General features: G+C 43.5%; 1 protein-coding gene across 1 annotated transcript in view; it reads right to left on the reverse strand.

The window, feature by feature from the left end:
- The window catches only part of gpc5c (glypican 5c), a 111,010-nt gene that overhangs the window by 82,642 nt on the left and 15,210 nt on the right, over window positions 1–13,158 (reverse strand). Inside the window, exon 3 of the mRNA XM_019855900.1 lies at window positions 4,852–5,555. Within this exon, the coding sequence (XP_019711459.1) occupies window positions 4,852–5,555 (704 nt within the window). The remainder of the gene's footprint in view (window positions 1–4,851; window positions 5,556–13,158) is intronic.

Here is a 13,158-nt window from a genome sequence, read left to right on the forward strand (position 1 = left end):
CGGGGGATTATTTGGTGTCGGCTACCGCTGCGGCAACTCAAATATCGCGTCCGCGGGGATCCAACAGCCATTCAGTGATGTTTGCCCAAACCAAATAAACACCACTACATCGTGTACATTAAACACTGCCAGTTAAAGGGAAAGCAAACCAAAGTAAATACATTTTATACGAAGCAGAAGGTTTGCAGTTTCTTCAGGTCAAACCATGGGGAACCGTAACGTTGCAGTCGACTTCTCCTTGCCATTATTTCCATTATTTCAGGGCTCAGGCTGCCACCATCAGTCCCGCATGAGCTCTAATGAGAAGCTGTGGTAAAACCAACAAGAGAAAAAGGGGTAGGCATGCAATATTTGGCTCGCAACTATATGGTCAATTGTCATTAATCCAGACCATTGATGCCATCTTCTTCCAAGTGAACGCTGAAGCCTTCAATAAATGATGGTGAGAGATGCAAGAATGTGTCACGGTGTGCGGGACGGCATGGTCCAAAGGCTGCAAAATCCATATTTCCACAAAGCGGTTCAGTTCATTTCGATTGGCCTCGGTTCAGATGGGGGAATGCAGATCAGAGGTGTATTCCTAACATGGGGACTGTAGGCAGAATGTCTGGGTCTGCTATGGATGGAATGTTGTTGTTGGTGTTGAGGGTTTTTTTAACCCTTTCATGCACCCTGTAAGTTGATAACATGGTAAGCTATCCACTGTAGTAACCGCTGTCCCCGAAAGGGTTAAATCTGATTCATCAATTACCCCCAAAAAATCATTTACAGGTTAATTTATTGTTGAAATAATCGTTCGTACGCAGGTAGGTCTAAATTGAGAGATTTGCAGCTTACTATGTTATCCAAGCAAAATCAGTAATGGCTAAGCTCACTCATTATTGGAATTGGCAGCATAAAAACCTGATCAGAAGACCCCTCAATATCAAATATTGAACACCGTCGAAAATGTTCATAACAATCATTTGAGGTTGTTTTGACAGCTATTTTCCCACTACTTTTACTGATGTTTGAGGTATCGTTTCACTACTGGTCCCAAAGAACTATAAAGCAAAAACAAAAAAAAAAAAACTATTATAAAGAAGACGTGATTCTTCTCTCAAACATCCCACGTCGGCCATTGGACTGCACTGAACGGAGCTAGGCTAGGATGTCCCCTGTTCTTTATCCACAAAATAGATGTCATCACAATACATTTGATTTGCAATGCACTTTACACTTCAAGTAAAGCGCTACAGGCAGTTTAACCCTTTCAGGGACGGCAGACAGTGGACAGCTTATCGTGTTATCGGGTTACAGGGTGCGTGAAGGGGTTCAAATCAAAGACCTTAAAAGGTTGCTGCAGTCAACCTCCTGTCTAGTCCGGCTCCAGACGGGCCTTTATTAACCTCCACTTTGCACGGCAGTTTATTTTCTTGCCGCCATCAGTCTTTGCCCAAATGAAAGCAATCTCATTACAATAGGCAGCAGACCAAGGGCAAAAGCTGAACGAAAGGTCCTAACAAATTAAGTACAAGAGCGTCGCTGTGCTCGACTTGACTGGTGGAGCAGCCTGTTACAAGGAACCAGATCCAGCTGGTGATCATTCACTTTTATGAGAACAATCAGACTGTTTTCTTGCAACACAGCAGACTTGAAGTCATTCCACGTACTGTCCATTAATATTATTCAAGGTTAATTAAGAGTGCGCTGTTTGCCGTCTCCGACAATGACTTGCCTGTCGAAGTGTGATGAGGTTATGCTTCGCCAATTGAAACGCTGCCGTTAATAGTCCGTCTTTCGATTTCAAACCGCAGGCCCATGTTAAGATCAGAATGTACTATTGAAATAGAAGTCGTGGGAAAATCCCTCGTTTGCCTGCAGCGTTGCCGTTACTTGTTTGCGTGTCTCATTCCGACTTATACATTTAATGCTGCTTCGCGGGAGCGACGCCTGAGCAGTTTTCCCGCAACGGCTAATTTCGTAGTGGAAAACCGACCACCCCAAACTAAGGCAAGTAAAACCAAGTCCAGCCGTGCCAGGTAGAGTATGTACGATGCATTGGAAAAGAAGGATCCTATATATTGAAAAGAAAAAAAAAAAAGGCATCTTGACGGTCACATTAACAGAGAGGACCACCGAGTACCGGAGCCCCGATTTTCGCAAAGTAGCGACTTCTCCGCGAGGTTCTCTCAGTTTCTCCTACTTGTGTCAACTCAACATAATCCAACCACAGTCTCCCCCTTAATATCCATAACCACTTCCCTAAGACATGCTCCATCTCAACATAAGCAAGAATGTGTGAAAAAATAATTCATGGTCCTGCTACCCCGCGTAGCTATCAATAACTGCCTTTCAGTCGTTGCGAGTACTGTCAAAGGCTGGGCGGCTTCTCCACCCCTCTAGCAAGCTTTCTTAAAACCTGATACCTGGATCTAGTGTGCGTGTACATTATCAGTCCAAGTGTTGGGCAACGTACAGTACAGTGCGGAGTCTGTGTTGCGTGCGCCACATTAAGTGGGAGAGAACGACCGCAAAAGGGGTTGGGGATAACATCCCGGATCGAAAACCACACAATAATTCATTTAAGTTGGTGGCATATTCTGACGCTGCAACGAAAAAAAAAAAAAAAAAGGAAATAAATAATGTATTCTATGCGCCTAACTTTGCGTGAAAAACGTATACATTACATAAGTGAACAGTCGGTCAAATCTGGCATTTGCACTTTATTTACTTTGCGTTCAGATGGTAATGATAATGTGCGTCGTATAATCAGAAATTGGCCGTTAAGTGTGTTTGCCTGGGAGGGGAGTGCACTGAGGTGTAGAGGTGAAGGTGGATACGCTGACACAGTAGTCGGGCATTGGAGACTTAACAGTTTTCCTTGACAGCTCCCAGAGGTTTTATTAAAACGTTCGGATTTAAAGAAAGGCCACTGGTTACCGACAACACATGGCAATCGAGCCTCAACAGCTCTGTGCGCGCATTCAGTCGCATTTTCAGGCCACATGAACGACAGAAGCTCGCTTTCTTTCATTTTAATCAAACGCCAGTTCATTTCCCCTCCTCTGGATCGGCTTCATCCGTAACGGTTGTGAACATAACAAACGAGTTTCAGAAATAAATACTGTTGACAGTCAAAACATGTATTGACTGGAAATGACAGAAAAATTTGCAAAAAGAACAAATGACGAAAGACACTAATAGCTTATTCCACAAGTGCTCTCTAGCGACTTGTGATGCGGAGATGTGTTTATTTTGCAGATCTGGTTCCTGTAGCCAAGATGTAAAAGATATTATTGGAGAAATCTGAACAGGGCGTGTCATTTTAGGGAAGAACTGGCAATGCAGACTGCAATTCGGGAAGGAGGAGGGGTTGATTATGAGAGCGGAGAAAATGGGAGCCACCGGTGTCCGATTGGGAACACATTCTTCTCTGGCATCAAATCTCAAGGCCGTTTTCCAGATGATTTATATGGCCTGGTTCAAACCCGTTTAGTACTGCAGCTTGGCAACACACTTGGACCCGGATTTGCGTGCACATCAAGACAAACAAAACAAATGTTTTTTCTCTTTAGGTAGTCACCCTATGGCAGGGGTGTCAAACCCATTTTCGCAGCGGGCCACATTTTCGTTACCATTTCCCTTGGAGGGCCATTATGACTGAAATCATATCAAGAAGTCAAGAATAACAGTTTCTTCAACTATTGTTTAGTTTCTGTAATGAGGTGTTTGGCAACAAGAAAATGCTTACAATGTCTCTCTTAATAATTACAATGTGAAAATGTGAAATGTTGTTCCATAATTTAGCAAGCATCATGGAAGTTGCTTGCGCGGGCCACATAAAATGATGTGGCGGGCCAGATCTGGCCCCCGGGCCTTGAGTTTGACCCCTGTGCTCTATGGTAATAATCCTTTGACTGAACATCCGGGAAATATAATATTGTGTTGTTTTGTCTTTTTCTTAAGTGTTTCTAACGTGTGATGACCTATCGTGGTCTTACATGAGTTCAGGACGATTCGAGTGGTTCTACATGTACTGGATATCACTAGCGAGAACCTTCTTCTAGAAGCCTGTGAAATGTGCAACGGCATGTCAAAATGCTCTTGGCGATTGAGATTATGGAAGGAATAAAGGCTCCTCCCACAACAAAACTGATTTGTACCACGCTGTGTCTTAGTGTGGACAGATCTGTGAAAGATGATAAGTCTTTCATCGGTAGATGCAATCATGTGTTTCGTTGAAGCTTCGGTTGAAATGTTACAAATTTGTTTGAACTGCAAAATTGATTGGAACAAGTATAATGAGACCTTATGTTGATTCAATGCACAACAATAAAACAGGATGTGAGAATCCAAGGAAAAGTCTTGAGCAATAGCACAATTTTGTCTCCAGAAGAACACTCCCATTGATCTTTTTAGGCTTGGAAGAACTCACGATCCAAGTATGACTGCATATAGTGCACGAACGACATGCATCAGGCAAACAAAGCCCACTCCTTTCTATTCCATTACGAGTCATTTCAGCAGTCGACAAGCTAACGACGACAAAGTTTAGCCTTTTCGCCGCCTTGCTCGTTTGGAAAATCTCCCCCCCTTAAACCTCAACTCTTGTCAGCTGTTCTTTGGAGCTGTCTTTGCGTTTTCTTTTCAGTATAAACAATATTTTTCTGTGAATAATTTCAACACTGTGCAAGCATTAATAGAGTGTGCGGTGCTTTTTGTTGCGTCGGTGGAAAAAAAAAAAAACAAAAGCTCATCAGCCACAAGTAGCCTTGAATCCGCTTCCAATCAATACATGAACCATCGCCAAAGCGTAGAAAGTCAAACCAAGAGGTTGCCGATCAGTGTGTCTGTCGCGCGTGTACTCACCGTGGCTGTGATGAGCGGACCGTGAAGTTGCGCGTGGAGCAAGGCCTCGTTCACGTGGCCTCGTACTCCCAGCAACGCGAGTTCCAGGCTGTGGTGGCCCACCATGGCGTGCGTGAGCTGTTCCAACAAGTTAGTATACCTCCTCCAAGGCTGATCGAGCTCAGATATACTGGCCAAGCAGCCGCGCATCACATTGAGACAATAACCCACACAGGGCTTGATGAGCGTTAGTCCTCTGCAATGGGAGCAGTACACCATCTTCACCAGGCCCTTAAGACAGTCTTTGGTCAAGCTCACGTGTTCGGTGGCATTCAGCACCTCCAGACCTTCCTCGAGGAACAGGCCCAATTGACGGCCCACGCTCATCGCCTCGGATAGCTCCTTGGCCATGACGGCCGGATGCGGCCCAAAAGGGTTGACGTCCTGCCTAATCATACGGAGGCAATCCGTCATTTCCGTGTCCGCCGCCACGCTGCTTACAATGCCCGGATTGATGAGCCGTGTGTAGACGAGGGGGAAGAGGTTGTTAAAAAAATGGTGGACCGTCGTCTCCGCTGAGACGTTGGCCCCGCGGAGATAAAGGGAGAGTGAGGAGAAGAGTTTGTTCACGTGGGGCAAAGCTTGACGAGAAAGTGGGGTGTAGGTCCCTTCCAGCAGAGAACTCAGGTGTCCTTGGGAGAAGGATAGCAGGTACTGGAACATGTCTACAAAAGAAAGCAAAAGAGAACATTTAGAAAGATGATCGACATACTCTTCCTTGACAATGTCCAAGTGCAAACTTATATCCAAAACCCTGGCCCCCTAAAGAGCGAAGCGCCACTTGTATGTGGCGGAATTTAGCATTGCAAAACCAGCGCCAACTTTCCTTTTAATATGGTGGCGATATCATTTTTTTCATGATGTCATCACCCCAATATGTCATGACCTATCGAGACGGTCGGCCAGTCCACAGAGGGAGACCGACGTGAGACAGCGATACAGACTTAAAATAGCAGAGTCTTGTCGTTTCATTTCAGATTTTACCACTGGAACAAACAGTCTGAGCCTAACAATGACCCCTTGACCCAAGCATTGTCATTTTCCGGATAGAGGGCACGTTGTTTGTTCACCCGTGAACGAGCTGTCCCCAATTAACTTCTCTTCACTCTGAAACGACTACAACCTTACACACAGTTGAACAAGAAAGTCATTCAGTTCTTTCTCGATTTCTTGATGGGTGAGGGGGGAAAAAAAAGCTGCAAAGTAATCAACGGTGCCAGTACAAAGTCCAATTAAACGTTTCAAGGTCCTCTTGTAGGCCCAATTAATCACACATGGTTTGTTGGTGAAGAAAAAAGGGAAATAAATCTCTTGCCCATTTAAGTCATTCACTCCCAAAGACGTTTTTAAACGTCTTTTCAGACCTGGTCTACAATTGTCTGGTACTGAATCTACCGTAGCGCGTCATCTAACGTTCATGTAGATGAACCGTATGTCCAAAAGTGTTTGTGTGCGCAGGCTGTGGATGCTCCACGCTACACTTCTGGGATGTGATGTCAACTTAAAAGCATGCCTGGACATGAAGGAAGAGTAGCAACTGTGGTACCCCAGTGCGCCCCCTGTTATGTCTTCACAAAGGTTTGCGTAACTTGGTGGTCTTAAGCAAAATATTCAATTGCGATCATTGTACAGTAATAATTGCCCACCTTTGTGTGTGCGTGCATGTACAGTATATCTGTGTGTGTGTGTTTGTGTGTGTGTGTGTCGCACCGCGCAGACAGAAAGATAACAACGGTCAATCTCAACAGCTGCACTAATATGTCTGACACATAGGAACTCCCGGCTGGCCAGTAAAGGGCACGTGTAACTCTCCCAAATACAACTGACGTTTATATGCGGCTACCACAAAAAGATTAAGAGTTATACTCCCACAACACAGACAAGTTATTTTTTGCAAATATCGTCATGAATTTCCTCAACACTTCACCATTTTAAGAGATGAAAATGTGTTTTGTTTTGATACGACCATGTGGGGGCATCGCGCTTTCTCCAATGATAGTTTTGGCACGGTGCCTCGTTGGACATTCTTAAACTCAAGCCAGTGTATAAATTACATTGTGGGCGGAGATCGTGCAGTATGATTTGACCTCTTTATGTTTCCGTACATAGCAGACTCACGTGTCATTACAAAAGGGGAACATTAGTGACAGCTGCATCGGACGGAACCACTGTGGGGTGAATGCTCATCGGTTCGGATCCCATATGAAAGCAGTATATGCTTAAGTTATGAGTCACATCTGTTACCCGCACTACTTCCCCCCCCTCCCTTCCCCACCCCATTCATGCATTAGTTAGTAAATATAAATGGCCTCAGGCTGTTTATTTTTTTTCCACAGGAAAAAAAACTATTTAAAAAAAACGTCAAACACAATTTAATTCGACATAATTCAAGAGACCGTTTTTTTTTTGTTTGTCACAGAAAAAAAACAATTAAAAAAAAAACGTCGAACACAATTTAATTCAACGTAATTCAAGAGACCGTTTTTTTTTGTTTGTCACAGAAAAAAACAAACAAAAAAAACGTCGAACACAATTTAATTCGACGTAATTCAAGAGACCGGTTTTTTGTTTTTTTTTTGTATTTGTTTGTTTCTAAGCAATGCCAACTGTGTGTGCCTCACTTCCAGAATCCCTGGAAGTCCCAATGAAGTGAAACCATGAAACCCAACATGCGAGTGGAACAATGAAGGTCTATGTTTGGACTTTGTTAGCGGTGGCCGTGTCCCCCATTTGTCCACCATGCAGGACAAATTATAAAGACTTTCTATATGCTTCATGGTTTATCGTGGTGTTGGCGTTTTGTGTAAATACCATAAAAGTGTCAAAAGCTTGATGTTTTGCAATGAGCCATCCAGAGCAACCTGCAGACAGATTATCATACAGTCATTTGAATGTTCCATCTTGAAAAACCTGCATGAGGGCCGTTAACAATCAGCCCTTTGACTGTATTCATGAGCCCCAAAGGGGTATCCTTGAGGTGAGCTCTAACCTCCTATTCTCCGGCTGCAGTAGTTATTTCGTCTGTAAGAATTTGGCTAGGGTCCCAATACAAAACAAAACGAAAAAAAAAATGTAACCCGTTGCTGAAAAGAGTGTCACTTTATTTTCACATGAGCATTAATCGGCATCGGAAAGAGCACTATTATATCATTGTTATCATATTGACAATTATTGGGTTGACTGAGGACATTGTCTGTGGGCTCAAGCTATTAAAAAAAAAAAAAAAATCATATTACTCAAGACAATTCAACGCAGAGAGAATCACAAATAATTTGTAAAACCGTGGTTTCAGTTCAGTTTGGGGTCTTTCCGCTTCTTGAGCGGGCACAAGTGTGAGCTCTGTCTGCTTGCTGTCAACCCAGGCCGCAAGGCTCCACTGCCACACGACATTCATACCACAACATATAACCGGCCACTAAACTTACACACGATTAGATCAATGTTTGCCTGAAGTGATCATGTTAGCAAATACCATGTTCTAGTGTTGCTCTGTCAAGTGTATGTTTCACGAAATTGATTTGATTGAATATGATTGTATATTTGTGAACCCATATGTTAATTTGGGAGGCTACAATCCATGTGAGTGTTGAGCAGGTTCCTGTTTGAACATTTTATCTACTCCCATTTATATTACTTATGAAGGAGTGGTGGTTCTGTCCATAAATACGTGGTCTGGATACCAGTGTTTGATGTAAAATGTGCATTTATGGACCAATTTGCCAATTTGTCCATGAGCATGGCACCGAACCTTTAAAACTGCTTGGAAGTGCAGTCGTGCAGCCGCCTGCACTCCCACTCCCTACAGTTGGAAATACATCGATAACTAAGATGGTCTCAAAACCGGCTTACTTTTCAATTGGAGCCGACATGTTTCTGCGCCGTGTGAATGAAGAACCGGCTGAAGTCGGATGAAGGTGTTGAATGTTGAAACGTGACCTACTGACTCCTACAGGTGTTAAATGGAACAACAAGAATTCAACACACGGTGAAAATGGCCGCCCGTGTACTTGTTAGCTGTATAATACCGATATCAAAGCACAAAATGATCGCCCCAAAAACAAACTTTACAGACCCCCACAAAAAGTGAACAAAAAGTCATCTACATTTGTACCGAATACCATGGAGGAGGACATTTTGAAAAGCCATCTGGATTCATTTGGCCCCTGGGATGGGCGCACATCCCCACCTTTCCGCTTCCGTTTCTTCCAATGCGCACAGTTTATGGAGATGACAAAAGTCCACCTTTCCCAATATATTCCGCATTGAAAGGAAACACCGAATCTCTTGATACATCGTTTTCAGCTTTTCTCTGTTCTTTATCAAGCGCTCTCCCACGCTCATACTGACTCAGCGCCTCAACTGTGATAAATCAAACAACTGCTGTGGGTTTCTCCGTACTTTACAGTACTGGGGAACAGAGTGAGAACAAAACATAAGAAACCAAAAAAAGGCAGCTTTGAAGGCCCAAATTGCGACCACAGAGCCTGAATACAGCTTTTACCTCACACACTGCTGTGGCTGAGCATCATTACTGTGTCACATTCTCCCATTAGGAAGCTGCTCTTAAGTTTTGTATGAAGCAGTTAATCTGAAAGTGTGAGGAAGGGCCCAAGAATACCAGCATCAGAGCTGCATATTTTCCAGGACAACCTCACAGGAAGGATGCCTGCGTATCCAAAAGAGAACTTATGGCTTTGGAAATCTTTCACCAGGCAAGCGGGTGACAACGCAGAGTTTTTTTTCATAAAAGGCTACTTCCCCTTGACATTCTGTATGGCACTGCTAAACTGTCATTATGGGGAGTCTGTCTCCATAATATCAAAGTAAAACATAAAAAATAAAATGGCAGATGCCTGATTCAAGCCAGAAGTATAGTGTTACCACGCTTTGCAACACAGTGGTCTCTGACTTCTGAGGCATTTCAGTATTGTGAAAGATGAGTGTAAGCATGTGTGAGTTGAACTGAGCAGTATTGTTAGAGCGTGAGGGAGCCACGGCTTCAGTGTGGTTGCCAAAACCCAGCACAGACATGCGGCACCAGACAGGCCTGCACTGACACAGGGCTCGCACAGCCTGATTATACTGTGTAAAGAATAGCATTCCCTGAAGAGAATGGACTGTTTCGCAGTCTCCAGCATCTGAATTCATTTCACCAAAATGAATCCTGTCAGTCATCCAGTGCGCAAGTTTCCATATTGGCTTTCAGATAACGCGCTGGAAGAGATGAAATACGTGCCGTGTGACACGTGTACAGAAAAAAATGTGTTTGCAAAGAGGTAGGTGATAACCAATTATCACTGACCGGAGACGAAATTCAGCTTGATATGGTGTGGATATGATTTGTTTTTAAATGTCCTTTAAGATTAGGAAAAAAAAAAGTGTAACTATTGAACAATTACCACATTTGCCCTTTTAATTTATTCCCGATTACTCATTTTTAGTCATTGGGCAAAACGGAGCAAGCGAGGCAGCTCTTTATTTTAGTGTCTGTTTCAAATTTAAGTGTTTCCATGATTGAACTATCATCATTAGTTAGCAAAGCTCTTATTCAGAAACTTGGAATCCGAAAACCAAACTTTCTGAGACACCGCATTCTGCTGTTGGACTTTACGTGTTCTTTTCAATCTGAATCTCTTTAAGGGCCAAGCGAAACAAAAGTTACACTAAATGAAAAAAAAAACGGTTGTATTATTGTTTTTTTATTACATTTACCACTAATGTAAACTTTCAAACATTGCACACGCATAACACTCCACCTTTGGATCACAAGTGACAAGCCTATGGCAGCTAGCCACTTGGCAGCTAGCGGTTAACGGCTAGCTTACGAGAGGCTTACGTGAAGTGTTAACAGAGCAGTCTAAATCTCCAACTCCTGTTCCTTCTTGTCAAAACATACAAAAAAACACAACACCACTCAGAATCAACAAATCAATTCTCCTGATTAAAGGCCCTATAAAGAAAACAAAAGCAGACGCCAAAAAAAAAAAAAAAGGAAAACAACTAGTAGGAACAACCGCAAACATTGCTTAAGAGAAGCAACACAGAACAAAACAAGCATAGTTTATCCCTTGATGCTGCTGTGGTACTTCATGACAATTCAATATAAAATGAATGCATTGGTATAGGCCACAATACCTGTAAAGTGGTGTGTTAAGTTAAAAGGTCAAGTGATGTTATCCTGTATATCGCGGGTATCAAATGTTTTTTTTCCGTGAGGGTTCCTTCAAGGTCGCAAACGATTATGTACTTGCAAACCTTCGCCGCTCAGTGAGATACAGGCATAAAGGAATGATTTGCTTGGTCAGAACTAACTGTATAAATAACGATATAGCCACCGAAAACCTTTTCTCAAACCAGATGTCTGTCATAAAACTAAGACTGACCTGTGAGAGACAGCATGGTGCCACAAGGGAGCCAGACCACCAGAAAGTACAAAAAAAGAGGAAAAAAAATATGAGCAGAATAAGAAAATGCAGAACTGACGACTTGATGGTAACAAGATTTTTGTACAATTTTCTCCATGTTTTTTTATTTATTGATTTCTTTTAAATCGCTCAGGAAAATCTTTTAGAGACAGTCAAACAGCAGTGGCCTTTGCTGACTTGAATGAGGGGCTGCTCAAATATAGCCTGAATTCATGTTTAGCACTCCTGACATATTTTTTCTTAAAATTTTGAACAAACTCCAAATGGTACAAGCCTTAAGGAGTTTCATCTTGGAGCTGCCATTCTATTATGAGAGCAAAGGTTTTCATCACATGCTCCTCCATTTTTAAATAAAATTTGTTGTGTGTGTGTGTGTGTGTGTGTGTGTGTGAGTGTGTATATTGGATTACACGTGTGTGGCAATGTGGTAATGAGGTAGGAGACACCGATCTCATGCCGTGGAGCCGTGCGTCATTCCTGACTTGGCAAACAGCCGCGATTGGTCATCGCCTCGCATCTTCTCAGGAAAAAGCATCTTAATCCTGTCGCCAGCTTTGGTTTCATACAGGTCACCACACACATATGCAGCATAGTGACATGTGTGTGGATTACACGGGCCTGTTTTAATTAGTAATGATACAGCACAGAGAAACATCTCTCACCCAGCAAAACGCTTCTTAGGTTTCAACTGAGAGCTGCAATGTCATGCAATCTCGGTCGGCCTGCCACTTTACAGCAAACAGTTTCATGGTAATAAACTATTATTAAGACAAATGATCAATCAGTCGAATCATCATTTTGCGCAGCCAAGCACGACGTCTACAGTCCAAAACTGGAGCATGACTCAATCGTCTGACGTCAGATGCAGATTTGTTGCCCATGTTTGTGTAACCTGTAAGAGGTGCAGCCCAGCCAAAAAACGCCTCCTTTGAAAACTGACAAATGAAATCACAAATGTATATTCCCCCCCCAAAAAAAACACAACCCCAATTTTTTATTTACTCGAGATGTTTCCTCAAGACAGGAAGTGAAATTTGGTGGAAGATGGCAAGAAGGTTATAGATAATTTCTTACCTCCCTATCAGTATGATAGTAATCAAAACCCCCTCAAAGGTAAACAACTGCTTTGATGCCAGGGGCATATTCAGGGTCAGGCTACACTGCTGTAATGCGACGGGAGGAGGGACGGAGGTGCAGATTTGAGAGAGGATCATTGCTATCCGCTCTGGCCAGAGAGCGGAAACACGACCGAAGGCCGGCGAATGAGCAGATGAGAGAAGGACGCTGGGAGAGGAGACAGCGGGCTGAAGAGAAAGCCGGGGAGGGTGGGGGGAGGTGTGTGTGTGGGGGGGGGGGGGTTCAAATTCCTAATACCATGAAGGGGTTATATTCTGAGGGCCAGCATGGGGACAGAATGCTGACAGACTGATAGACAGCACCCCTGGTCTGAGGCATTAGGAAGGCCAGGGGGTCTACAGTAACCCCTCATTTCTCCGTACTTTATCGGCGTATAAATCACGGTGACGCTTCTGATACAGTGTTAAAGGGCAGCACGTGTCACACGCAATGACCGCCGCCATGTGCCTACAAAATGCATAGCAGGAATGACAACACACGGGGTGGGGGGGGGGGGGGGGGAAACGGGGGGGGGGCAATCGGAAAGATCCACCGCCGCTTTAGCCAAGGGCAAGCCTTTGTTCTAAAAAATGGCACGGCGTAAAGAATTGATGCGGGCATTTGCGATAAACAGAGGGTCGTTAAGGTCAAATTTGCCCGCGGATACACAGAGGCAGAAGGGAAATACTCTTGACCGGCAGATGATTAACACAAAATAGACGCGCAA

Source organism: Hippocampus comes, unplaced genomic scaffold, assembly GCF_001891065.2.
Source record: "Hippocampus comes isolate QL1 unplaced genomic scaffold, H_comes_QL1_v1.1 scaffold114, whole genome shotgun sequence".
NCBI lineage: Eukaryota > Metazoa > Chordata > Actinopteri > Syngnathiformes > Syngnathidae > Hippocampus > Hippocampus comes.